We start from the raw sequence: 26,082 nt of genomic DNA on the forward strand, positions 1-26,082 counted from the left end.
CAACAGCGACCCTCCTCCGACAACAGAGGCTTCATTGTTTTTAATCCCTGTATCAGATCAGATTTTAAAAGTCAACCTGTACACCTACCTTTGCTTGGAAATGGTTTTATTCACCACTCTGGAGCGGACAACAAATAAAACTGTAGATAAACTTATTTGAACTCATGTAAAATAACAGAGAATATTGCACAAAAATAGTAGCAGCAGATAAAGTTAGATGCCCATCTAGCACTATTGAACTAAAGATTATATCCCAGTCTCGGTCCGGCTGCCTTCCATCTATTTACCAGTTTTAGGGAACCTTTGACCTCAGGGCCTGCTGCTCAGGGGAACCATGGTAACCTTTCGTCTCCAGGAGAGGAGAAAAACAAGATTCCAGGCTTTGAATTGTCTCCCTTCAGGGCATTTCATTCGTTCACCTCGCTGTTCACACTGTGCAGGGTTTGCTTTTGACTTATAGGGGGGTTTCTAATAGTGTCAAGTCAGATGCATGCCTTAGCAACCTAAAGAAATGTTCCTGAGCTGACATCCTATGGGACACACCAGGGAGGTAAAAATAAACTGCAGCGGCTCCTTTATGGCCTGTAACGTCTTTATAGCTTGGTCTGCAGCAAGCATTAAACATATTAACTACAGGAAATTACAAATATTCAGCCGGAACAGTACAAACAGAGCCAACACAAAAGGAGGCAGAGATGATCCAATAGGAGGGTGATACATTTCTTATCATGTAAGATTTTAATTCATCATTGTCGCAATAAATTCCAATTAATGACGTTGAAAAACCTCAAAAACTGTAAATATTGTCATTTTAACGTAGGCTGAAGACAACAATATAAGTGTTTCATGTCCATGTCGATAATTATTGATTAGTGTTTTGCTATAAATATCTGAAACAGTGCCAAACTGGTGACGATTCCTGTTTTATCCACAGTTTTCAATTTCTTTTTATTTTTAAGCAGCTGTGAGGCACAATGGTGAAATCTTAAACTGCTGCTGCGCCAGTTACTCAACAGGTTGTTGCTAGGTAACCAAAGAAGGAATGAGTTGCTAGGTAACCAAAGATTCAGTGAGCCAGTTGATTCCTTGTTTAGCTAGCTGTTAGAGGTAGAGCGGTTCTGGATCGGACTTCAGTGGATATTCTATGTTGAATATTCAATGTTATCTATTGCTATTAATCATTATTGATTTATTGCCCAGCCATATTTTTACAATTTTACACTATTTGAGAAAGTACTTGTCCCACTTCCAGATTGTTTCCCTTGTTATAAGTGAAATAATCTGTCAGTGAAATTAGCACTTTTTAATCAACATTAAGGAATTATCGACTTAAAAACTTTCCTGCATCTCAAAACAATTGCCTGTAAGTTAGTTCAGTCTTATTTCCAGTGTACTAACGTTATTTGCAGTAGAAATTAGACCAAAACTACCTGGTACGATTTTGTGTTTTTACATTTTTGCCATGTTGGCAAGTTTTCAAAGGACGGCTCATTGACCACTCATTTGGTTGAGGTTTGATGGAGCGTCCAAAAGTTTTAGGAGAGCGACATTTGCAGAGCCCTATCACCAATTAAATGGTAAAACCAGAGGTATAAACATGTAATATTTAGACTGAAATAATGGAGAGAAATATGACAGCATCTTCTGTTGTCTGTTGTCTTCTGGTCATGATAAAAACATGGAGTCAACTTTAGGAGGCATTCTCTCAATGAAAATCGCCATCAATCTGAAGTCTGTTGACAAACGTCACGCAGTGAAGCTCGGGTGTCACATTCCTTCCCATCAAAGCCAAATCCTGACCCACCTTTGTGGTTTACGACCCAATGTTTAAGGTTACCCTCCATCAACGCCGTGTTCCTCTACTGACAGCCAGCGGCTTCGACCTGTGTGCGAAGGGTTAAAACGCTCCCACAGAGCATAACTCCTGCACCAAACACATAAAGCATGTCAGGAGAGTTGGCCACATGTCCTGACCTCCACTTTCAACCTGAGCCGCTAACATACGACAAGACCTCCAGGCGCAAAAAGTTGCTAAACATAATTTATTTTAAGCCTGTTAGTCATATATAAACTACAGCAAACCACCCTGACGTTTTAATCAAAACACAAACTTACTAATGATTAACTTTTACGATGACTGTAATTACACTTCTTACTGCTTATCTGTCCACCTATTTAAGGACAACTGCCCTCAAAGAGTCCCGTTTCTTTTGTGGATATGGGAGGCAGCGGAGACAAAACCGGCCGGAGAGAAAAGCCTTTCAGTCGTCCATGGGAGTGGTGAGGCAGAAAACTATTGTGTGCAAAGCCTCCAATTCCTCCTGACCTGGGAAGGCCTGCAATAAAGTTTGGTCATTTAGACACTCAGGGTAAAGCCCCCAGAATGCCGGGAAACAACAGCTCACACCGGTGTGTGTGTGTGTGTGTGTGGGTGTGTGTGTGGGTGTGGGTGTGTGTGTGCGCTCATCCCCCACTGCTCCTCCGGCCTTCAACTGAGCATTTCTCAGGTATGTGAAAAGTTTATGAGCTTCCAGATCTTCTAGCAGGTCTAAGTGTCCATCCAAAAACAAACTGGAAAAGCTCGGTGGCAGCTTTTACTACCACTTTATTTCAAGCTACAGAGCCAGCAGAGTATTGATTAATTGATAAAAAATATATGAACTAGTGAGCAGTTTCAGAATGGCAGACATTAATTTCTTCATATAATAGAAATGAATGCTAAACTCACCCATCTGAACGCATCTAAATGAAATGTTCACTTTAAAACCTTCAACAGATTTATCAAACAACAAGCAGCCTGAAATGGGATGATAAAGGATAAATTGATAAATTATCCCAGCAATAATCGCGATAAACGATAATATTGCTCTTTTGAGAACATTTTCAAGTAATATATTGACAATGGCATAATAATCCACCTTTAAAAAACCCAATGAACTTTAGTTATGTGAAGAATACTTCACACTTTAACTGCAAGAGATTTTAAATATTCAAAATAAAATGGAAAAAAAAATCCGCCTACAAAAAAGTCTCTGAACAAAATCACCACTCAATTTAGTTCAACAACTAATGATTATATTGGTTATCAATTACTCTATTGATTATTCTGATGATTAATATTGATACAATATTTGAAATATGTTAAAAGATACAAATAAACCAACAGTTTGATTCCTTTTGCCGACAGGAAAATAAACATTTTACTGCCAAAAATGCAATAAAATCAAATCTGCAGATTCACTTGAAGAGTAACATATTTATCATAAACATGTTTTATCATAAATGCAAAATGTGTATAATCTTTGAACAGTTATGGAATAATTACTGTTCTGAATATATAGTTTTTTTAATTAATCAGCTGCTAAAGTAGCTGACAATTATTCCAGCACTCAGATCGCCATGATTGAGCTGACTGATTGGATTAATCAGGATGAAAATGATTGAGCTCATTTGGCTAATTGCTTAATGCGACATGTGAACGCTGTCACTCTGATGGAAATGCGTTGGTCAAAGTTTGGTGTGGTAGGTAGAGATGGCATAAGGTCCCAGTGGACACATCTCTGACCTTCCTCCCCCTTAAAATACGACAGGCGCTGCGCTGGAGGGAGAGCATTCCTAAAGAAACAATTCCTCAAGTGATGAGGGTGCAACAACATGAAAGCCCGGCCCGTGAATAGGGGTCATCTGCTGGGCCAGTTTCCTGGACAGCTCCTAACCTTTCAAATCTCCCTCCCCTTCATTAACACACCAATGGGCTTTTTCCCCAATCCAACCAACAGTTCCTCCACTCGAACTCTGAACACTTTGTTCTGCTTCCACGCTGCTGAAGGCACCAAATACATAAATAACGGTACGATTTCCTGTTAAACTATGATTAACATTAAAACCTCTGTGAAGCATGACAAAAATAACTTACATTTAACGTCTAGGTTGCATGTAGTTTTATCAAACTGATCAATCACCAGAGGGTGAATTCGCTCCAGCCATGTCTGGGTCGGTTTAATCCAACTCTGCGGACCAAAACATCAAATGGTTCGCCTAAAAACCTCGGTCTCAGTTCAATTAAATTGAACTCTGGTGCGATTCGAATGCATATTTGAATGCAAGCAGACCGGACACCGCTCCAAAAGCAGGAAGTGGACTACAGCGCAGGGCATTCTGGGTAAATTCAACCAAAACAAACGAACGCTAGTAGGAGAAATGGGTCATGATTTGTTTTACGCATTACAAGAGAGAAATCCTATTTTTGCTGAAATCTGGTGTTGCTCCATTTTTTGTTTACATTTGGTGAAGAAGGAAATTGAATTCAGTGTCTTCTTCAGATGTTTTTGTGCCATTTCCTTCAGTGGTTTTTGGTGCAGCGCCACCACAGGCGAGGAGGGAAACGGGTTTTTCAAAGTGCAATATGAAAGTGAACCGCACCAGATGAAAAAGTAACAAATGTTGCAATTTTGGTCCCGACCGTGACAACAATTTTGATTTATCGCATAAAAAAACTAACAGTATTATCTAAAATGTTATTTTTACTATTTTTTTCCACGGTTTGTTCCACAAGCAGATCAATAAATATCATTAAAATGATATAAATAATAATGATATAAATCACCCAGTAAGTAAGCAGCATCTTGAAGATTTTAATTTCAAGAGCAGTATTTGTCTCTATGAATGCTGTGACAGGCAGTCATACAAAATACAACAAAATATTGCAATAAAAGTCAATATTGTCCACCTCTAGCACTGAAATATCTCCTAACCGAAGAACTTCCTGTACTCACTTGCGATTGTGAGATGGGCTTTCTGGCTCAGGATTGTTCCGTACTTGTTTTGAGCAAGGCACTGATAGCAGCCTTCATCTGATTTGTCTCCTCTTCTGCTTTCCACCTCAGAAATAAAAAGGGAGCCGTTGGAAAGCAGGTAGACCCGTTCATTTTCCACGACTTTCACTCCGTTCCTGAGCCATCTGACGTCAATCGATGCCTCTCCGCGCGCCTGGCAGTCCAAAATAACCGCCTCCTTCCGCATGACCGTGACGTCATGGGGCTCTTTGACGAAAAATAACTCGCTGAAGCTTAAAACACCTGTGGAAGAGAAACAAAGAGAGAATAGAAGCTTATTAAAAACCTCAACACTTACAGCTCATAGTGGCAGTAATTACGCGTGTGAAAGAGGTTCGGTAAACTTTAAATAGGTATGACCAATGAAAGTGGAAACAAATACTTGCTCCTGTTTTATTTCACATTTAAAGTTTGGAGGGCGGCCAAATGGAGGTTTACTGTCCAGCTGCACCAAACAGCATTTCTGCTCCATTTACTTTAAAGTCACCTGCTGAAACAAATGATCCTGCTGCTCCATGTCTACATGAAAACATCGATTCACCACAACCAGAAACACTTTGTTTTGTCAAATGACTTGTGGTTCACCAGCTGGGATGCTTTTTGTGGTTTTAGAGTTAAGCTTTCATTCCTAACTCTGTGTTTCTAAGGGGTAAGACGTCCCAATAGGGTACGGAGAAGGTAAAGGTAATGGCTTTTTAGTCCTAAAAACAGTAAAACAAGTTTTTAATGGAGGTGTAGCAGCGTATTAAGCTGCGTATGACTGTTAAATGCCATTAATAAGCATTCAAATATGACCAAATTACATGTTTTGCCAAAAGTGTTAGTATCAAAACCAGAAGAGTTTCGTTTAAAAAGTTCATTTAAAAAATATTTTTATATTATTTCAACATGAAAAATAAATAAAAAGCTAGAAAATCTAGCACTGCCTCAACATAAAATCAACTTTAAAGTCTAGATTAGTACTTTAGGATAAAACATTTTCCTTCACAATTGTAAGAATAATCTAATAGGATTTATAAGAAAAACCAACGTCTTCAAGCAGTGTCGCGTTTTAGTTAAACAACCTGAATTAACTGCAAAGGGGTGAAGAGCTGCACAATATATACTGTTATTGCAATAAAGAATGATAGCAATAATATAATATAATAATGTCTGCAGAATCAGTAATAGTAAATATGGACAGACTTCAACTTTAATGCCTGGATCACATTATATTCGTGATAGATTTTATAGGCTCATTTAATCAATATTGTTACCACAATTTTCCTAATGTCAAAGGGCAAACTGTGGAAAAATACACTAAAAGTAACAATATAAATCTTACTGTAATAAGCTTTGGTGCAATAAGTATCATTATTTATCATTTTCACCGCCCCAGGATGACTAATTTATTCCAATAAATGATCAGATAAAACAGCATCACTAGCAGAAGTGACCTTGTGACCTCTCCTGTTACTTTTATTTAGTTTTGATCAAAAGAACGTAAGAAATAAATCTCTCTTAAAGTTTTTAAACATATTTCAATCTAACATCAAGTGTACAAAAACACACCACAGATTCCAACATGTGTTAAATTAAAATTAAAATGAAATTAAAGTAAGTGCACCCTAAAAACTGTGGATATGAAACTTAAATTTATCTGTATAATCCCTATTTTATTTATATGTACACTGGAAAAAAGGGAGAATGCAGCTCCAACTTTTAAAACAAATAAAGTTTGTCCAGGTTGCTTGTGAAGATAAACAGACGTAAATAAAGTAAGTTCACTAAACTGAATGCAGTTACTTCAGACCAATTCACGCCATTTTCTGAAATTGGAGCTGGATTCTCTATTATCAGCGCAGAAAAGCTTTGAAATTAGTTGCAACTTTTATTTTATTCGCAGTCATGGTTACTGGTTAGTGAGAAAGTGGAGAAAGTCTGAATAGTGTCACATTAAAGCAGCGAGGAAATGATAAATAACGACAGCAGTTTGAGCTACACTCGTGTATAAATCGTTAAATAACTTCAGTTTCCTCGACAGAAGTGAAAAGTTGACGCGTTTAATCGTCACAGAGTGAATCAGTCCAGACAGATTGAAGCTGTTAGCCTCATCTCGTCCCTCCTGCTCGGCTTTAGCGGCTCTAAACCAAACCAAACCAAGTTTTTCTCACCTGAGATTGGAAGGAAAAGGGCCAGAAGCAGCAGCCGCTGGTGTCGTTTCCCTTTCAGAAAAGCCATTTACGGTAATTGTCCACGCATGCCAGCTACTCTCTCATGGCTGTTTCCTCCGCATGAGCCGCACTAACACTGACGAGCTGCACAGAGATGCACAGGGGCAGATTCCCTCCTCTGGGATGGACGGAGGCAATTAATCACCCCCACTGAGTCAGCGTGAGGCCCAGCGCCCCCTGCAGGCAGGACGCACACGCTCCGGTTCAGACGTGTACAGATAAAACCCAAGATTTGATTCACACAGGCTATTTTAATGTAACAATATTTATTTAAATTAAAGGAATCACAACAGATTAAAGCAGGCGTGTTCAAAGTGTGGTCCGGGGGCCGTTTGTGGCCCTCTGAATGACTCAAATCTGGCCAGCTAGAGCAACAAAAATAATTTCTGATTTATTAACAAGGCTTCTGCATTCAGAAAGAGCCACTGATTAATATATTGTTGCTGAAAAACAACCCAAAAAACTAGGAAACAGTGTGGCCGTCTTTTAATAAAGTTATTAAGGAACCTTAGTTTGATTCAGATCTACAATTATTTACTGATCCTTCTTGTGTAAAAGTCTCTTTTCAATAAAATCATGCACATTTAGTTCAGTTTACTGAGGAGATACAATAACAGAGGCACATCAAATTCATTTGAATCTTTTTTTGTTTTGGCCTTGACAGTTTTGTCCCTCATGGCAAACAGTTTGCACACCACAATGGAGTTAAAACTATAAAAGGGAACAATCGTTCCTTCTTAGTGAGCTTTGCTCTATATCAGGACTATGTTTGTGTAAAAGCAGTAATTTACAACAAGTTGTGTCTAATTTATAAATAAGATTCCCTCAGAGTTTGTATGTAGTGTGGAACGAAAAACCCCTGAAAACTATTAAACAACAAACTGTGATGCACCAGAGAAACCAGAGAAACCAGTGAAACCAGTGAAACCATGGCTTTCCCCATCAGGATCCTTCCCCTCATCAATACGTCACATCGATGAGAGCAGATCCATCAGGATCAGAGTCGGGCTGCTCACCAAATGGTCTCTGCAGACCCTGAGAAAGAGAAATGTTGATGAAAATGAGTTTGTCCCTCAAAGTGTGACCCGCAATTACCAGGAAGCATCGATGGAGCCGGACAGCTGCTGCATCAATCCACCGTCCGTCACTGATGGAGGACGGGAACACACACCCACCATGGTACCACACACACACACCCCCACCATGGTACCACACACACACACACACACACCCACCATGGTACCACACACACACACCCCCACCATGGTACCACACACACACACACACACCCCCACCATGGTACCACACACACACACACCCACCATGGTACCACCCCCCCCCCCCCCCCCGCCCCCCACCACCATGGTACCACACACACACCCCCACACACACACCATGGTCCCCCCTCCCCCCCCCACACCCACACACCCACACAGCCTCCATGTGTCATTCAGCAGCAAGGACCAGCTGCAATAGAAAAATCCATCCATCCATCCATCCATCCATCCATCCATCCATCTTTCTTTGCTCCAGATAGACCATAAATATTTGGTACACTGTAAAACATTTTAAGGTGGTTTAACTTGAAAATGAAATTCCACCTGCTGCCTTGAAAATGCAATTTAAGTCAACAAGAAATTTTTTATTAGTTTTAGCTCAGAAACTAAAGTTCCTGAAGTTGATTTAACAAGAGACAAGTTGTTTAAACATTGTTTTTTAAGTTCATTAATCTTGAATTGTGAGTTTCAACTTAATGCTGCAATTTAAACCAAATAATTATTTCACAATATGCAAGAAAAAATAACTGCCCTCACCTGGTTAAAGAGCCACATTTATTTTACTCACAATATCAAGTTAAAATCTATTTATTTTACTTTAGAATAATTGGGGCCTGCCCATAGCAATGCATAAGGAGAGCAGCAAGTCAGTACTGCTCTCCTTATGCATTGCATGGCAGGCAACTATTATTCTACACCCAATAGAACGTCTCTTTATATCTTTATTTTTCTTCCATCACCGTTAATGCGGCTCGTACCGCTGCGTGTACCCCCACAAAAGTGGTATCAAAACGTGCGGCTCGGTGCCGAGAAGGGAGCTATTATTTTTATAAGGAATCGGACTTACGATGGCGACGTAAAAAGCGTCAAACGAGCCAAATTTCCAACTGCCGAAACGCAGAGCATAACTGACACCAACTGCCGCTTTTTTAGAGTGAGAAATGAAGAGAATTTTTGACCCCAAATTAATTTTGAGATCGCCGTCACGCCCACAAATATCGCACGATTGGTATCAAACTCGGTCATGACATCGATACGCATGCCTGCTCCGGTAAAATGTTTTCGAAATTTCTCTAGGGCTTACGGTTTTCTGTTACGGTGCTTCAGAGCAAAGTCATGCGCAGGATTTTCTGTCGCTCTCTCAGGCTCTCTCCCATGTATTTTCATATATTTCTCAAAAATTTCAGATCTGGGCACACCATTTCTTTCTCTTATCACTGTTAATACTGTGAGTGACGTAGAGATATGAATTGCGGGACTATCGGAGACGACAAATAGCCCTCTCATACGCTTCAAACGCTTTTCGAATATGTATTACGGTTCCCGAACGGGAAGGAGTTGTTTCCAATGCTTTTTTTAGTTCAAACTGGCTGGCTCAAACAGAGAATTGTTTCCACCTGCATGTCTCACTCACAGCTGACAGTTGGCAGAGAGAATTATTTACCATAGCAACGGAACTCAGGAGGCTATTGGCTGCTGGTTAGGACTACAAATACGCATCACTGTAGTTCTAACTATAGTGGAAGACCAGGAGGACTGAACTGGCCTTTACAACTACTTGCTGCTATGGGCTGTATTTAACTGATTTAACTCAGTCACCGTTACACATGGGATTAGTTTGGAACATTAAAATGAAGCATACTGAAAATTTCAAAATAAATGCCTTGAATATTTTTACATCATGTTATTGCTCTTTTTGGCTTTATGTGACTTTTTTATCCAAAGCACTGATACACATGGGATTAGTTTGGCCTTTTGAAATGAAGCATAAAGAAAATTTCAAAATAAAAGCCTTGAATATTTTTACATCAACTACTTGTGTTTTGAGCATTATATAACTGATTTAACCCAATGACTATTACACATGGGATTAGTGTGGACCTTTGAAATTAAGCTTAACAAAAATTTCAAAATAAAAGCCTCAACATGCCCCTGAGGTTAGTGCACCGCCGCAGGCGGTGCACTAATATTATTCTGCATTATCTTTTTCTCTCAGGTCAGGGAACTGCCTTGCGCAGCAAGGCAGTTCATTGGCATTAGCATTTTAGCTTTAATAAGCTATTAGCTATTTATTTTACTTTTTAGCCATGTTTAGTATACTGAATGGAGTAAGTCCATTATAGAAAACATCCTAGTGATGTCCCACATGCTAGTGACAGCAATGATGCTAACATTAGCATTTTTGCTAATGTTAGCTGATACACTTACTTTATCATACTGAACGGTGCAAGTACATGTTAGTCAACATTCTTGTCATTGTCCTCATATGATTGCAGCTTTCTTTAGCATTGATGCTAATTTCTAGCATCATAACGCTGGGTCCAAACCGACGGGCACACTTTGGCAGGCTCCGGTTAAATTTCTTCAGGAATTTTCTAGTTTGAATTCTTGTTTCAAACTGTATGAACTGATAATGAATTTTATTAAACATCACAATAAATTCTGCTCTAAAACATTTAATGTGAACAGGACATTATGCTCTAGTTTTGAAAACTTAATAAAACACAATTAAGTATCAATGTGTTGCAAGACTCAGATCAATGTAACACTTCAAATCAGGATACAAAATCGAGCCGCTAAGCATTCTGGGAAATAGTTCCCACTCCTGTCTTTTTCTTCTTTCAGTTTTTTAAGTGCTAACCTAAAAACTCTAGTTTAGTCATCTGCTGGAGGTTTGACTAAATTAATAGAAAGTTAACAAACTCATTACTGTAAGTTTATCTTTCACAAACTCACAAAATCTAAAACTCTCTAAATTTATTTGACTAAAAGAGTAGAAGATAGTCGACACAGTTTTTACAATCAATCAATCAATCAATCAATCAATCAATCAATCAATCAAATTTTATTTGTATAGCACATTTCAGCAGCAAGACATTTCAAAGTGCTTTACATCATTACAAACACAGAATCACAATGCAATATAGAATCAATCATTAAGTAAAGTTCCATCAATACATTTGTAATTGATTACATTTCAAATACAATTCTAAACAGGTGGGTTTTTAGTTTAGATTTAAAAGAAGTCAGTGTTTCAGCTGTTTTACAGTTTTCTGGAAGGTTGTTCCAAATTTGTGGTGCATAGATGCTGAAAGCTGCTTCTCCTCGTTTGGTTCTGGTTCTGGGGATGCAGAGCAGAACCAGAACCAGAAGACCTGAGAGGTCTGGAAGGTTGATACAATAAAAGCAGATCTTTAATGTATTGTGGTGCTAAGCCGTTCAGTGATTTATAAACTAACAACAGTATTTTAAAGTCTATTCTTTGAGCTACAGGGAGCCAGTGGAGGGACTTTAAAACTGGTGTTATGTGCTCTATCTTCCTGGTTTTAGTGAGAACGCGAGCAGCAGCACACAGTGTGCAGTGTTTCTGCAGTGACGTGTTTTGAACGGATCGGTTCGGTTCTCTTCCATAACGTGGGAAAGCGAGCCTCTCCCGGTCACTTCCTGTCTCCGTTCAGTCAATCGGGTCCTGGGTTTGGGCCGCAGGCGGTGGGTGGAGTGAAGCTCTGGGCTCGGGTCAGGCTCTGCTGCAGCCCGATCAATGTCCTATCACTCGTTATCAGGTTCTGCTTTTTCTGTGAGCGTGTTGGTCCAGAGGAACCAGCTTTCCCAGTACCATCTGGCGTTGGGTCAGTGTGGCGTCCCCCCGCCTGCGCCCATCCCCGCTGACCTCCAGAAGAGTCCGAAAGGCTGGCCTGAATTGTGCGTGACCTTTCCGCTGACCCCCATGGAGGGAAGGGGCTTTACTGCCTCAGTGCAGGAGGCAGAAGGAGACAATAGGACTGCGGCTCTGCAGCCGAGGATCACCAGCTTTCAGAGACAGAGTCCATTTTATACCGCAGGACATCAGCAAATCATGTTTTACTGATCAACGATTTAGCTGGTTTAGAAATCCTGAAATCTCATCAATTACAGTGAGAATATGCAGTTAAAAAATAAACATATTTTTACTCACTGAAGTTAAATTAGTCCAAACATTTCTCGTTTTATGTCACTCAGAATTACCAGAATTACTTATTTTTGCAAAATGTTGCAATACTAACAACTTTTCAGCAAGATATTAAAGCTTATTATAAGTGAATAATTCCTTAATATTGATTTTAAAAAGTATTAACTCCACTTGCAGATTATTTCACTTATAACAAGACAATTTTTCACACGTTTTAAGTGAAAACAAATCTGCCAGTTGAACTTTTTCATTTATGTTAAGAAATTATTTACTCAAAACAAGCTTCTATATCTTGCTAAAAAGTTACTTATAAGTTAGTTTGTCTTATTTCAACTGAACTAAGATATTTGCACTAGAAAACTAGACCAAAAATACTTGGTGGTACTTTGTGTTTTTGCACTGACCAGCGGATCCCACAGCATCATGACTCTGCAAACATGTGACTCGCAACGTGAGCTTCAACGCCCCCTGCTGGATCAATTCAGCATCCAAACTACGACGTCCTCAACAAAACCAAAACCATTACCTTGTACTACAGAGTAATGACACTCAATGGAGATTAGATGAGTTTTTTTTTTTTTTAAATGAGAGAATAAGCAACAAATATCGCTGCAATTGCACCCATTTAAAAACATTAAAATTGATGCTAAGAGAAATTATTTTCTGATCAGATTCATAAATAAGAGCCCCATGAAGGAAGTGTTAATGCTAGATAGAAACTTTACATTTACACCAAGTGTACATGATAATACATGGAGACAAATATTTATACTCTGTGTGTCTGGAAAATTATTAAGGCCACACTAAAAAAAAAAACAATCGTACTTTTATTTTGACGGATCGTCTCACTGTGTGACATTTCCTGTTGCTAGGCAGATTTTTTGTGTTTATGTTTCTGGTTTTCTTTGTAGTTCTTCCAAGATGACTTTACCACACAACAACTTTAATGAATTTAAGAAACAAGAGCTGTGTAATAAAAAAAAAGTAAAAACAGAAGCGATCTGTAATATTTCAGCCTGTAAGCGTAATTATGAACATGCTTGTGCAACCAGCTGTAGTTTTTTAAATTCCTTACAGTTCGTTTTAAATAATCATTCAAGCATGACAAAAACATCGAAATATAGAAAAGCTGAACATATTTATACCCATGGTGAGATGTTCCCAACTGTATAAGAAAAAAGCAAATAACTTGACATAAAGTCATTGCATCCGGGGTTTTATGTGTTTATTTTGCAAACATTTATATTCAGTCTATAGATATACTATAGGTAGTTATAATTAATGAAAAACAAGATAATTCTGCCCTTTTTCTGCTGTAATGTCGTCTCTAGCATACACAGAGATATGGTAACACCTCTAAAGTCTACATAACGTGTCACAAATGAAGGCCTTGGTATTTCTCTTTAAAATGAATGTGAAAGAAGAGAAAGTGCTTGTTTTAAGCAAGGTTCACGTGTAAACATTTAAACACATGAAGCAAAAGATCACGAGTGATTCAGACAGTCTGCAGTTTGGCAAAGGTTCAGAAGTAAGACTCGTCAACAAAGTGCTTCACTTTATAAAAGCAGGAGTAAGAAAAACGTCAGACAGGAAGCGGGCCGCGTCGTCTCCCACCCTCACCGATCTGTAAACATGGCAGCTGGAGTAAACACATTTCACCTGTCCGAAAATGTCAAAACTACTGCTCAAGTACAGCCATTTCATACAAAGGTATCACAAATTAGTTCTCACTTTGAGAAGAACAATCTGTACACAAAAAAACGTTGAAGATGCGCTCTCAAAAACGGAGCTGCAATCAGACGCTCCCTGATGAGATAAAAACGATGATGTCACAGGACAAAAAACAAAAAAAAAACGTAAGTAAAACTATTTAACATGTTAAGGCCACAATAGGCAAAGGTTGAAATTAAAACCCAGAGATAAAAGGTGAATTTACATCGATTCTTCCGGTGCAATCAAAGTGGAGAAAGACGCTGAAAGTAGGTATGTAAAAGGCACAGGTGTGTCTGCAGGTACGTTAACGCAACGTGAAATAAACTAAAAATTTAAGAGACACTTGGCTATTTTACATCGATATGTACATGAGTGCATAGTATCCAACACTGTATGCTGTAGCCACTTCTCCTTCTCCATGGATGACACAGAAACAATAATTACTGAAGCTTTTCACTGGTCCAGGTTCATCACTACCTCAACAATCTATTTATTCACCAACACATTTAGATTAACTAGTCGCTCAAACGTGTATGTAACGCTGTCCGCTGTAAATGGCTTTAAGGTCCATGCAGCTAAACACCTGAAATACTGGAATGAAAATTTTAAAATACAGGAAATAAACTGATGAGGAAAAAAAAGAAGAAAAGCTGTTCAAAATTATTTTCAAACTAAATCAAAACGGTTAGGTATTTTAGGTATTTTAAAACAGTGACAAATTTTGTTTTTTATTTCACAAAGAAGTAAAAAATGAAGATGTTTGAGCTCAGATGGTGACTCTGACTAACAGATCGTCTTTACTGCTGGTAGCGACTGATATGTTTCTGTTCTGTTGTGAAAAGTGAATAAAATAAACATTATTTTCCTGCTGATTGACGTAAAGCAAACTGAATGGTAATAAATGTTACTTTTGTTGAATGAAAAGAATGAGCTGGTCTCTCCTCAGGTGGGAGTGAAGCTGCTGAAAGTCAGTAGAACCTCGCAGCTTTTTGCAGCTGGATGAAGTTGGACTCTTCCACACCAGTTTCTCAGATATGTTCAGGGAGGCATGAATTCATTAATTCACAGTATTTATGCATATCGGCTCACAAAAAAAGTTTAAAAAAATCAACCTGTGTTTAACACATCACAGCATTTAAGCAGAACAAGTGACAGTAAATACATACACCTCTGAGCGGCTCCCGATAAAGAATCTGATTTGTAAACGTTGAAAGATGCAGATAAAAACAGGATCTGTCTCTTTTTTCCTCCGTCAGTGGACCGAGCGACGGCTCTGAGGTTTTCCTTCATCTGACCCTCAGCTGGCAGGTCGAGGTCCTGGTCGGGTTCGCTTTGACTGCAGCGGCGTCCGCTCCCCTCGTCCAATCGCGGCGTCCGTTAGTCGACGCCGTCGAAGCCCTGGGCGTTCTCGATGGCGATGTTGAGCTTCTCCCTGAGCTCCTCGAACGACTCGTAAGGAGGGAGGTCCAGACGGTTGAAGCTTTAGGAGAAAAAGAGGAAAATAATCAGGATCAAATCTGCATTGGATGAGAATCTCTAATAGGGATGAATTAGAATATCATGAAAAATGATGAAATCATTTTATTTGTTGTATGTATTTCAAACAGGTTTTCAAAACCAAGCAATCAGCAGGACAGAAAACATCTGCAAACATAACCAAGAACAAAATTATTTGTTTACCACTAGACTTTTATGTTTGAAGATAATCCTACCCCTAATCTCAATGTAATGAAATATACAACTTGCTGACTCAATAATTATCAATAATTTGAAATTCAACTATGTTATAATATTCATGTGCCTGTTCAATGTACTGTGTTAAAAAGACAACAAATAAATTATATTATAGACAAAATGGTTACAAACCAACAAGACAAGAAAATCTACAGATGGTAATAATAATAATAATAACAACAATAGTAGTACTACTACTAATAATAATAATAATAATTAACAATTGGACATACAACATCAGAATAATTATCAAATCCTTACCAAATTCTTCTTAATCTGTGTTATGTAACAATAAATAAAATAAAAAACAGAGAAAAAAAACTAATGATAACAATGACAGACAAAATAAGCAACTATTAACACAGAAAAAGGAAAAACTCATATATGTTTTAATTCCCATCTTCCATCTTCTGTCCAGTGTGAGTATCATAGCGTTGTATTTATTTTAAGCCGGTTGATGTTTTGACATTGTTTTAGCTCCATATTCATTTCATTCCATTGTTTGACTCCAGCTACTGTGATACAAAATCTTTTCATAGCTGTTTGGATGCTGCATATTTTGAAATTCAGTGTTAAGTCAAAGTCTAGTACAGAAGCCGACTGATGACCCAGAATGGAAAGTTGAATGGAAGGAAAAAGTGTGGTTGAAATGCATTTAAAACTCTATTTTACTTTCATAAGCTGAGATGCTTTGACTGCTTCTGTGCATTAAAGGACTCACTGACAGTCAATCATAAAAGCGAAGCTAAATTATTAATATTTTTGGTTTCTTTTAAAAAGATACATTAACATGTTTAAGAAAATTTAAATAAGGAAATCATAATAGACTTGTATTTTCTCTTACAGGCGATATTCTAGTTTTTGGGGTTCTGTGAAGCAGTGATCAGTACTCAGTATGCTACTTGTAGTAAACATGGTTGACATGATCCTGTCACTGTATCTAATAAATATGTGATCCTGTTATCTTGAATTAACACAGCAGATCACTGGAGGAACCGATTTATGAGCAAATATTTATGTTTCCATACATTTTTAGCCCAGTTAAATTTGATCAGGTTGTTTTTAATGGGTGAGGCGCTCACCAGGTGTGGGCTCTGGGAAGTTTATCACTGGTTCCCCATTGCTCGATGGTAAACAGCTGCGGTCCGTTAGAGCCTGAAAGTAACGACAGAAACAACATGAGACTTTTTTACTGACATCAGTTCAGAAAAACACAATAAAAACCAAAGAAATACAGACAGAGAGTTAAAGTGAAGTTAAAGCAAAAACTGTATTTGTTTGAGCATATGAAATTAAATGTGACAAATGTTTATTTTTAAGTGAAACAGAAGAAATGACAGGTTTTTGTTTAGGGCTGAAGTGATTAATTGGTTTAATCGTGATTAATTGATTATTGAAATATTCATCAAACAATTTAGTAATTGATTAATTGTTAACTATTTGCTGAAAGAACAACACGTAAAATTAAACAAAAACATTTAGAACATTTTGAATTTAATTTAGTAAAAAAATAATTTTTCTCTGTAAATATGTTCAAACCAGAACTCGGTGTAGTTTTAGCTTCACCCATTTCAAATTCTGCAGAAAACCTTTTGCTGTCTAATTATTACTGACTTAATCCAATTTCTAAAACTTTTAAATAAGTATTTTTTAGCTGCAGATGCGTCGTTTGCTACAAAAAATCAAGTGTTCACCAAATGAATGACATGTTGTTGCAATAAAATGTTTATTTTCTTAATTAATGGAATTGAATTATTTATTTTCATCTTTTAATGGATTTCTAATTATGTGGTTAAAACATCTACAGAATGTAAATTTTTTTCATCAGATTAATAAATTAATTGATAGAATAATTGATTATTTGAATTAATGCTGCAGCTAACAAGTATTTGTCTCACCATAAAGTTCTGCGAACCCGTTCATCGGGACTCTGGACGTCCCCGTCACAAACTGCAGGAGCCGGATTCTCTTTTCTGCGTCCATCAGCAGCACCGTCTACGCAAATCAATAAACAATAATCAATAAACAATCACATCCCAGCCAAATAACTAAATCTGACCTAAGGTGAGGAAAATGCTCTTACTTTCCAGAACCACTGAATGACCATGTGGTCGCCACAGTAACCGTTCTTGTACTTGGTGTTCTGCCTCCAGTCGTTCACGTCCACGTCTCCCAGGCCGCACATGAGCAGCTGGGGAAAAAATGAAAACAAGGAGAGTAGATTATAATCTAGGCTATCTCACATTTTAAGACCAAATCAACTAAATAAAAACTCACCTCAAGCTCATTCCCATCAAAAATCCTGATCAGATCCTTTGGTATCAGCTCAAAGAATCCCTGAAACACAAAGAAATTTACTTTTCTTTTTCTTTTCCTCCATTTTTATTGCTTTGCCACCTCAGAAACATTTAGTTACCTCTTTGAAAGCCGTCATCTGTTTCTGTATTCTGTTCACAAATCTCCACTGCATCACCAGGCTGCCACACACAAAACGTGACATTATGATAAACCCCTCATTTGAGCTTTTAGAGCAATAATAAACGTATCTGAGTTGTTCTTACTCAATGTATTCCCTCTTGTTTTCATTAGTGACAACAATCTCAGAGCCATCCGGTTTCAGGTCATGCTGGCGAGTCTGCAGGATGATATTTATTATTTATTACGAGTAATTTGAATGAAATATCTGGAGGAAAGAGATGCTGAACATACCTCTCCAAACAGCTCCTCATCAATGGTGAACCTCAGGTCCAAATCCTCCGGGTCGTTGTCCAAAATCCACTTTAAGGAGTTAAAGTACTCGCTGTCCTAAATTGAAACAAATGCAGATTGAAAACAGTTAAAAAGTTCCAGATAATTTTCAGTTCATCATCTTCAAACGTGGTGAAACTCACGACAGACTCCATGTCCTGCAGAGTGATCGGCTTCTGCAGCATCATCTTGTAGAACGGCCGGATGAAGAATGCTGGAGAGATAAACCGAGAGAAAAGGCTCAGAAAACATCCATTGTCAGAGCAGGAGGTGTTTTTATCGAGTTTGAAGCACTTCCTGTACAGGCAGGAAGTGCTTACCATCAAGAAGTTTGCCGTGAAACACCGCCATGCCAGCCACACGACCAATGAACTTGAAGTAGGTGAGGTGGTCTTCATTACACAAACCGGAGTTGGGGTTGATCTGCAGCGTGTAGTTGTCTCTGAAAGGAACAAAAAATGAACCTTTTCTGTTAATTCAGTTCTTCTGTTTGTGTGCGCGTTTCTAGAGGGAGAAGTGTCAGAAGCAACACCAACTCTCTGACTGATGCTTATCTGAGGTAACGTGATGCACTGGGTTTAGTTACAGAGGTGGTTATAGGGTGTTGGATGATAAAGAACCGACTTTAACCAGCTGGCTCAGATGAAACCAGATGGAAGAACAGACAAGACGTCTTCTCAATCAGCAACAAAATAACAGCAATGCTCTCTCTCACGGAGACTGAAGCTTGGCCTAATTAAATCCCTCTGACCTGAAAACTAACAAGTAGGCAACAGAAAGGGTTGTTTACTTCTCTACGTAGCAACATACTGTAGAGGCCCTTTCCTATACTTTAAAGTGATGCTGATTAACAGTTTTCCAGTTGTTTTTGTTAGTTTCTTAAATTGTATGTTGGAACATAAACCATTTTCTATTTGTGAGGTTTCTACATGACCGTTGCATTTAAAATGCATTAACTCAGCAGAGGAAGCAAGGTCACTGCAAAGACACAAAACCTAACCAGGTATTTTTGGTCTAGTTTCTTCAGCAATATCTTAGAACACTTGAAATAAGACAAAACTAACTTGCAAGTAACTTTTCAGCAAGATATATGAGCTTGTTTTATGTAAATAATTTCTTAATATTGATTTTAAAAAGTACTGGTTCCTCTGGCATGGAAAAAATGTCTTGTCATAGAAATAATCTTGAGATTTTGTGTTTTCGCATTGTAACGAAGCAAAGAAAATATTTTAATAGAATCTTTTCTTTCTAGCCGTCTGTCACAAATACAGTTTATTCCCTTATTTCTTTATTTTATTTCTGGAATGTGATATTTACCAAAAACAGCAGTTGACATAAAATAACATTCAAGCAACAATAGGATAATTTCTAAAAACTATTAACTGAGAAATTGGCATCAACAGCTGAAGGACGATGCAGCTGCAACTCAGGAGAGTTTATTGTAAATATTTATTATTTCATAAAGACATGACTCCTGCTCTTCATATTCCTGTTTTTACATTTTAACACGACACTGAAAGCAAAAAGCAGCTAAGATTCTTATGTTTTAAAATGGATTTGAATCAGTTTCTATTAAAGTAGAAACATTGGCATATATCACATTTGTAAAGTATCTAATTTAGACCTTTAATCAGACAATACAAACATTTATAATAGCTGTTCCACTGTTAAATATATCTGTTTAAGATAATCTTCAACACTTTGAAGGATGGCAGCTTTTCAACATGGCTTATCTGGACATAGTTAATGTTTTTTTATGGTTTGTTTTTATGGGTGCACTGATTTATCGATGCTGATTTCCTTAATTTTGGGAGATTGGTGATCGGCTGATGCTTACATGTGAAGCCGATATCGTCCACCGATCTTTTCTACCTCAGCAAAAGTCTAAAAATCAAACGCCGTCCTGTCCTGTGACAGATGTTTGACTGACAGACCGAATCACCAGATCATGTCTGCATATTAACAGTTAACAATAGTCGCCTCACTGTTGCTGACTCATCAACTTTCTTGCCATATTTAGCAACATTTCAGACAAAAAAAAATTGGCATCAGATAAAATCAGAATCAGCAGGTCAGGTTTTTTAAAAGATCACAATCAGCGATGGGACAGAAAACTGCAACAGTTGTAACAACTTCTACTCTGATGCTACCTTCCGATAAAACAAACAGCTATCTCAGCTCAGGTGAAAGAAGAGGAGTTGATTTTTAATTTATTAAGAGACTGAACAAAGGCAAAAGCAAATAAGATAATGAAATTTTAAACATACGTGGCAGAATACTCGAACAGTCCATAGTACGGGTTGAACATCTCCTTGGACATGAGGAAGAACCACTCTCTGGCCAAGCCGCCGTAGTCCAGGCCCTTTTCTCCCTCGAACTCCACCCACAGTCGAGCCTTCAGCAGCTCCGGCCGCTTCACCGCCAGGATGCGTCTGTAGGAATCCTCCAGCACCGAGTTTCGTTTCAGCTTCAGCTCAAAGCGGTTCGGGATGTCGGCCTTTGTTGGAAACAAACGGCGTTCAGCTGTTACCTGCAGGATCCGATCTGTAATCGCTGCTGCTGTCTGATGAGACTCACCGGTTTGATCAGCTTCTTTCTGAAATACTCGTACTTCTGCTTGTAATCTCGAGAGTAAGGCACGGCCTGCGATCAGACAACGGCATTAAGAGACAAAAAGCACTACAGCTTTTTACTCACTGCAAAAACACAAAATCCTAAGTATTTTTGTCCTGTTTCTAGAGAAAATATCTTAATAAATGGAATAAATAAGACAAAACTAACAAGTAACTTTCAGCAAGAAACATTCCTTAATTTTGATTACAAAAAAGTACTAGTTGATTTGTAAAGTGTCTGAAGAGTTACATGTAAGTTAGTTTTGTCTAACTTTAAGTGTACTACGATAGAAATAAATCAAACCTACTTGTGTTTTTTCAGTGCTTTTATGGGAAAATGTATCTTTCTATACTCACTGGACCAGTTATAGCCGAGTTCTGCAATCTGGGATCTTCCCACTGTGTGACTTTGGTGTCTATAAAATGAAATATTTTTTAAATGTCATCCACAGACAGTAGGAAAATATTAATACTGCATGAATTCATTTTGTAATTATATAAAAGCGTACGAACTGTGATCAATGTAGAATATCCTGCCATCTCCGTGGATCCGCTCCTCCCATCCAGGCTGCAAACAAAGAAAACATCGGAAACATGTCACAGAACTTCATGTCCAACAAACATCCAGCGACCTAAATATATAAATGTACACAAGCATCCGTCCCAGCCACGTTGTTACCGAGTGTCTGTAACCAAAGAGCTTACTGGCAGCGGGCCGAGGTCTTTGGGGTCGAGTGAGCCGGTCCTCCTCTTCTGCACAGGAATCCTAAGCCTGGGATCTTCCTGAGGAGCACAAACAGGTTGTGTTTCAGTCACAAATAAATAACGTCCGTCAGTGACGGAGATTGCAAACCGTTTCTGCTCTTACCCAGGTGGTCGTCTTTGTGTTGTGATTGATAAAAAAAGGTCTTCCGTTTGGAGCGCTGCGCACCTCCCAGCCCTGCGGTAAGGAGCCGAAATCAGCGGAGGCCTCTGCGCTCGGTCCGGGCTGAGCGGCGTCTGCAGGGCTGACCGCAGCCGCCTGGGGCGGCGGGCTGGAGTTCTGAGGCGGCGCAGATTCACTCTGTGGTGCCGCCGCCGGTGCCGCCGGTGCTGCTGGTGAGTCTGCAGGTTTCTGTCCCACAAATAAACCAATAAAGTTTAGTATGAGAATTGGAAGAAATAGAATCAATTATTCTATAAGCAGGACAGCTTTTGTGAAACCAAATTTAATCAAAGTTTAAAATAAATCTAAAGCTAAGATGATTATTTTCTCTCTCCCGTTTTCTCTTTCCCATCAAGTATCCTCCATCATTTCTAATATCGTTCTCCTCACTGATTGTAATTCAACCGAATCATTGCAACACCTTCATTCTTTCTTTGTTCAGCCACTCTGGTGCAGCTTTAATATTAATATCTTGTTGCCTGGCCTAGTTGGGACCAAGCCGTCATTTGCATTGTGCTAACCGAAAACCCAAAAGTTCCCCATAAAGCAAACTGTAAAACGTCTGTTCTTGCAGAGAAGGCCACACTTCCAGCTGATTTGTTAACCAAGTTCATTTAACTGGCGTTGCCCCGTTAATGATCTCCTAAATCCAGTAAAAGCAGGTTGGATGGGATTGGTTTTTGGTGGCATTGATTATACATTTTGGGTTGGTTTTGTTCAGTAGTGGGAAGCATTTAAAAAAAAAAAAAACATACATGGACAAAATAAATATTTTCAATTCAAAAATCTTTTTTATTGCTAAATTATTCAATAAATAGACATACGTGCTCAACAACAAAGATATTTGTTTTTAATCTGTTATTTAACCATCAGTTTGGTGTGAAGTATTATCATAGCCATCCAGCTTTCAAGTGTTTCCGGAAACCGAGAACCTTCACATAATGTGGGACGTTGGTGCTTGCTGCAACATGTTTTGCATTCAGATGATATTTTAGGCTTGGATAGGACGCTGATAGGGCAGCTCCTTTTTGCAGAACTTGCACACAACACTAGTATTTTCCAGGGTCCCATCAGAACATCTTTTAAAGCACAAATTAACCACCAGAGGGCCAAGAGAGGATCTACTGTTGCATATTGTTGCTTGGGCGTCAGATTTATGACAGTACCAGAAACGCAGAACAAAGATCAAGCGACTAACTGAGTTAAAAAAAGTCCCACCCATAGTTTTGTCAGATAAACAAAAAATAAACCTCTGCTATTAGTTACTGTATGACGTTTTCTTTACTTAAGGGTGTAAATCTCCACTTATTTTGTATTCTACAGCAAAATAAAATATGCTAAGTGAGCAGTATCAGAGTATAAATAAGAAAGCTATGTACCTGAATGACTGGACGCACCCATGTGGTGGTTCGGGTGTTGTGGTTGACATAGTAGCGTCTTCCTTTATTGTCACGCTTCTCCTCCCAGCCTGGAGGCAACTGAGGTGACGAGGGAAGTAACTATTGAACAATACAAATAAATAACACTGATCAGTAATGTATCCCATCTGGACAGACATTGAGTTCAACTATGCAGCAGGGAAAGAAGGAGCACCAGCTGTGAGACCTGAGGCGGAGCAGAGGCACTAATAGTTTAGCATGTGATAAAGTGAAACCGGATTAGTCAACCTTTTGAGGAGGCAGAAAATACCCACCACGGGACTGATAGGTTGTTCCTCTCTTGCAGAAGTCTGAGAACTTTCTCTGAGGCTGGAATGGTTTGAATTACTCATGTGATTCTGCAGCAGAAGACATGAAATCTGTTATCAGACAATGCAGATCAGCTTTCAGCCTCCCTCCCTTCCTTTCTCAGTGGAAGCGGATGTTTGTTTATGAACGTTTGTTAGTCTGTTTATGAATTTCAGTAAGAGGAACCTTGTGCTTCTCACATTCTGTGAACTGCGCAGCTCTCTAGTTGTGGATCGTGAAACACAAAGGTTCCTGTTCTCGTCGCTGAACGCGGAGAACGCCGGCGGCTCGCTGGATGAAGTTGATGTGAGCTGATGGTTTCTGGGGTGCAAAGTGGATTCGTCCTCTGTGATGATCTCCCAGCTCTGGAGCATAAGAGACAGAAACTGTGAGGTTAAAAAGCAAAGGATTCATACACAAAGTAGTGCTTAGTAGGAAATAAAGGAATACAAAAAAAACCTTTAAAAACAAAAAAAAGAGTAAGAAAAATATCATTTAGATAAGAAGTAACACTGATAAAATGCAGATAAACTCATAAAACATTCTTGTACTTTGAAACTGTAGTGTTTTCTCTTTTTTTTTGCCCTGCAAGGGGTCTTTTTGTAGGCTCTAGTGTCCCTTTTTTTTTTCAAAGTAGGCTGACAGGAAAGGGGGAAGGAGAGGGGGGAAGACATGCGGTAAACGTCATCAGGTCCGGGAGTCGAACTCGCAACAGCCGCGTCGAGGCTACATTTTGCCTGAATATGGGTCGCGCTAACCCCTCCGCCACCACGGCACGCCCAAAACTGTAGTGTTTTCTGATTTAAAGGAGCCAACAGGTTCTGAAAGCCTCGTGGTTTCAGGAAGTTGTCTGCAGAGTGTAGTAGGGTCAAGACCTTTAAGCAGACCAATAAAGAGATTTTAAATTCAATGCTTCAACACACACAAAGTCAAACAGGACAGACTTTGTTGGACTGTTTTGGACTTTGGGAGGAAGCGGAGTACCCAGAAAAAACCCACACAAGCACAGGGAGAACATGCAAACACCATGCAGAAAGGATTCAAACCAAAAACCTTCTTGCTACAAGACAACCGTGCTACTAACTGAGCTACTGACCAAAGATCTTAAAACAAAAAAAGCCTGATTGAGCTCTGAACTTTCTTGGTTTTAGAAACAATTCTACACTCATTCATTTTTTAATTACAGACACACTTACAGAGAGTAAGGTACCAAGTCCATGTGGAAACAGAAATATAAATTTGTGTAGCAAGCATATAGATATTGTTGAGCTGAGGCTCGGGAATGGAGCCTTGAGGAACTCCATAGAGTCATGCCGCTCTGCAACATAAAACCTCTGAGATCTGGAAAACCCGAAACACCGCAGACCTAAACAAGTTCACCAGATAACCATGCCTCATATTTAAAAGTATCAGATGCATCAGTAACACAATATGTTGTCTGCAACTTTTACCAACACATCACTGATGTGGTCTAGATGAAAATCTGACTGGAATACAGCACTAAAGTTTTTCTTTCCTCAAAAACAAACAAATTTGGTAATTAACTGTGTTTCTATTGATCCCAGTCAATAATGCTATGTAAGATGTGGGCCCCACACTACTTATTATTGAGGCGTCTAAACTAACGGGAGTTTAATCAGAACACCCTTCAAAACAAAGAATCAATTACTTAAATATTTTTAAAGCACCACATCAAGCCAGTAGGTCAAAGTTACTTTAGCTTTTTTGCGGTTTTGTTAAAAATGCTAAATTTTTAATCCAGTTTTTAATCTAGAACAATAACAGTTTCTCAACACAACACTATACTGTTATTGATAAAAAAAATGATTTGGTAAGTGGGAACCTATTTAAACAATTAATCCCACAGACTGGAAGACTATTTCATTAAGTCTCTTCTTTTCCGTATTTGTTCTGTCTTAGAACCTGTGAAGTCCGGAGTTAAATATGTGGAGTGTGTCGTTTCCACCAGGTTGATCAGATCGTCACTCGCTGTTATCTGTTGGCATCAGGCAGATAACGGAACAATGTTTCCATCAGCTTTTTATCTGAAATGCTGACGTAAGAGGATCGCAGCTTATACTCATAAAGCGTGATAAATGATATTTTATCTTGGAGCTTTTTGCACATCTACTATTAAATCTGGAGGCAACGTAAGCCTTTAGAAGAAATAAAGTTTAGGTTTTAATATGAAAATGTGTGACTTCTGGAAGTAAATTCAATCAAGTGTCATAAACAGGTATGAAAAGTATTACATAAGGAAGAGCCTTTGTGTTATTTTTAAGCATTAGACCAAAGGGTTGTACTGTGTATCAAGATTAAAGGCTTATGATGAGCTGAATGTTATCGGTT

At 38.6% G+C, this 26,082-nt stretch overlaps 2 protein-coding genes across 4 annotated transcripts in view; both read right to left on the minus strand.

Moving 5' to 3' along the window:
* The window catches only part of prtga (protogenin homolog a (Gallus gallus)), a 38,770-nt gene extending 31,643 nt beyond the window's left edge, over positions 1-7,127 (minus strand). Inside the window, exons 1-2 of the mRNA XM_028015874.1 lie at positions 6,989-7,127; positions 4,776-5,078 (exon numbers count right to left, since the gene is read on the minus strand). Of these exons, the coding sequence (XP_027871675.1) occupies positions 4,776-5,078; positions 6,989-7,055 (370 nt within the window). The 5' untranslated portion in view covers positions 7,056-7,127. The remainder of the gene's footprint in view (positions 1-4,775; positions 5,079-6,988) is intronic.
* Positions 7,128-13,482: 6,355 nt separating this feature from the next.
* The window catches only part of nedd4a (NEDD4 E3 ubiquitin protein ligase a), a 38,104-nt gene continuing 25,504 nt past the window's right edge, over positions 13,483-26,082 (minus strand). For 2 of the 3 annotated variants that reach the window (XM_028014054.1, XM_028014053.1), the window contains 19 exons: positions 23,934-24,098; positions 23,700-23,783; positions 23,386-23,505; positions 21,950-22,195; positions 21,787-21,864; positions 21,595-21,649; positions 21,439-21,497; positions 21,047-21,112; positions 20,737-20,966; positions 18,790-18,911; positions 18,613-18,683; positions 18,431-18,526; positions 18,283-18,356; positions 18,138-18,198; positions 17,999-18,058; positions 17,805-17,912; positions 17,620-17,716; positions 16,804-16,876; positions 15,365-15,467 (listed from right to left, as the gene is read on the minus strand). In XM_028014054.1, the coding sequence (XP_027869855.1) occupies positions 15,365-15,467; positions 16,804-16,876; positions 17,620-17,716; positions 17,805-17,912; positions 17,999-18,058; positions 18,138-18,198; positions 18,283-18,356; positions 18,431-18,526; positions 18,613-18,683; positions 18,790-18,911; positions 20,737-20,966; positions 21,047-21,112; positions 21,439-21,497; positions 21,595-21,649; positions 21,787-21,864; positions 21,950-22,195; positions 23,386-23,505; positions 23,700-23,783; positions 23,934-24,098 (1,968 nt within the window). Of the gene's footprint in view, positions 15,468-16,803; positions 16,877-17,619; positions 17,717-17,804; positions 17,913-17,998; positions 18,059-18,137; positions 18,199-18,282; positions 18,357-18,430; positions 18,527-18,612; positions 18,684-18,789; positions 18,912-20,736; positions 20,967-21,046; positions 21,113-21,438; positions 21,498-21,594; positions 21,650-21,786; positions 21,865-21,949; positions 22,196-23,385; positions 23,506-23,699; positions 23,784-23,933; positions 24,099-26,082 lie in introns of all 3 variants that reach the window. The other variant, XM_028014052.1, reaches the window with a different exon arrangement.

The sequence above is a fragment of the Xiphophorus couchianus genome, chromosome 4 (genome assembly GCF_001444195.1).
Source record: "Xiphophorus couchianus chromosome 4, X_couchianus-1.0, whole genome shotgun sequence".
Lineage (NCBI taxonomy): Eukaryota > Metazoa > Chordata > Actinopteri > Cyprinodontiformes > Poeciliidae > Xiphophorus > Xiphophorus couchianus.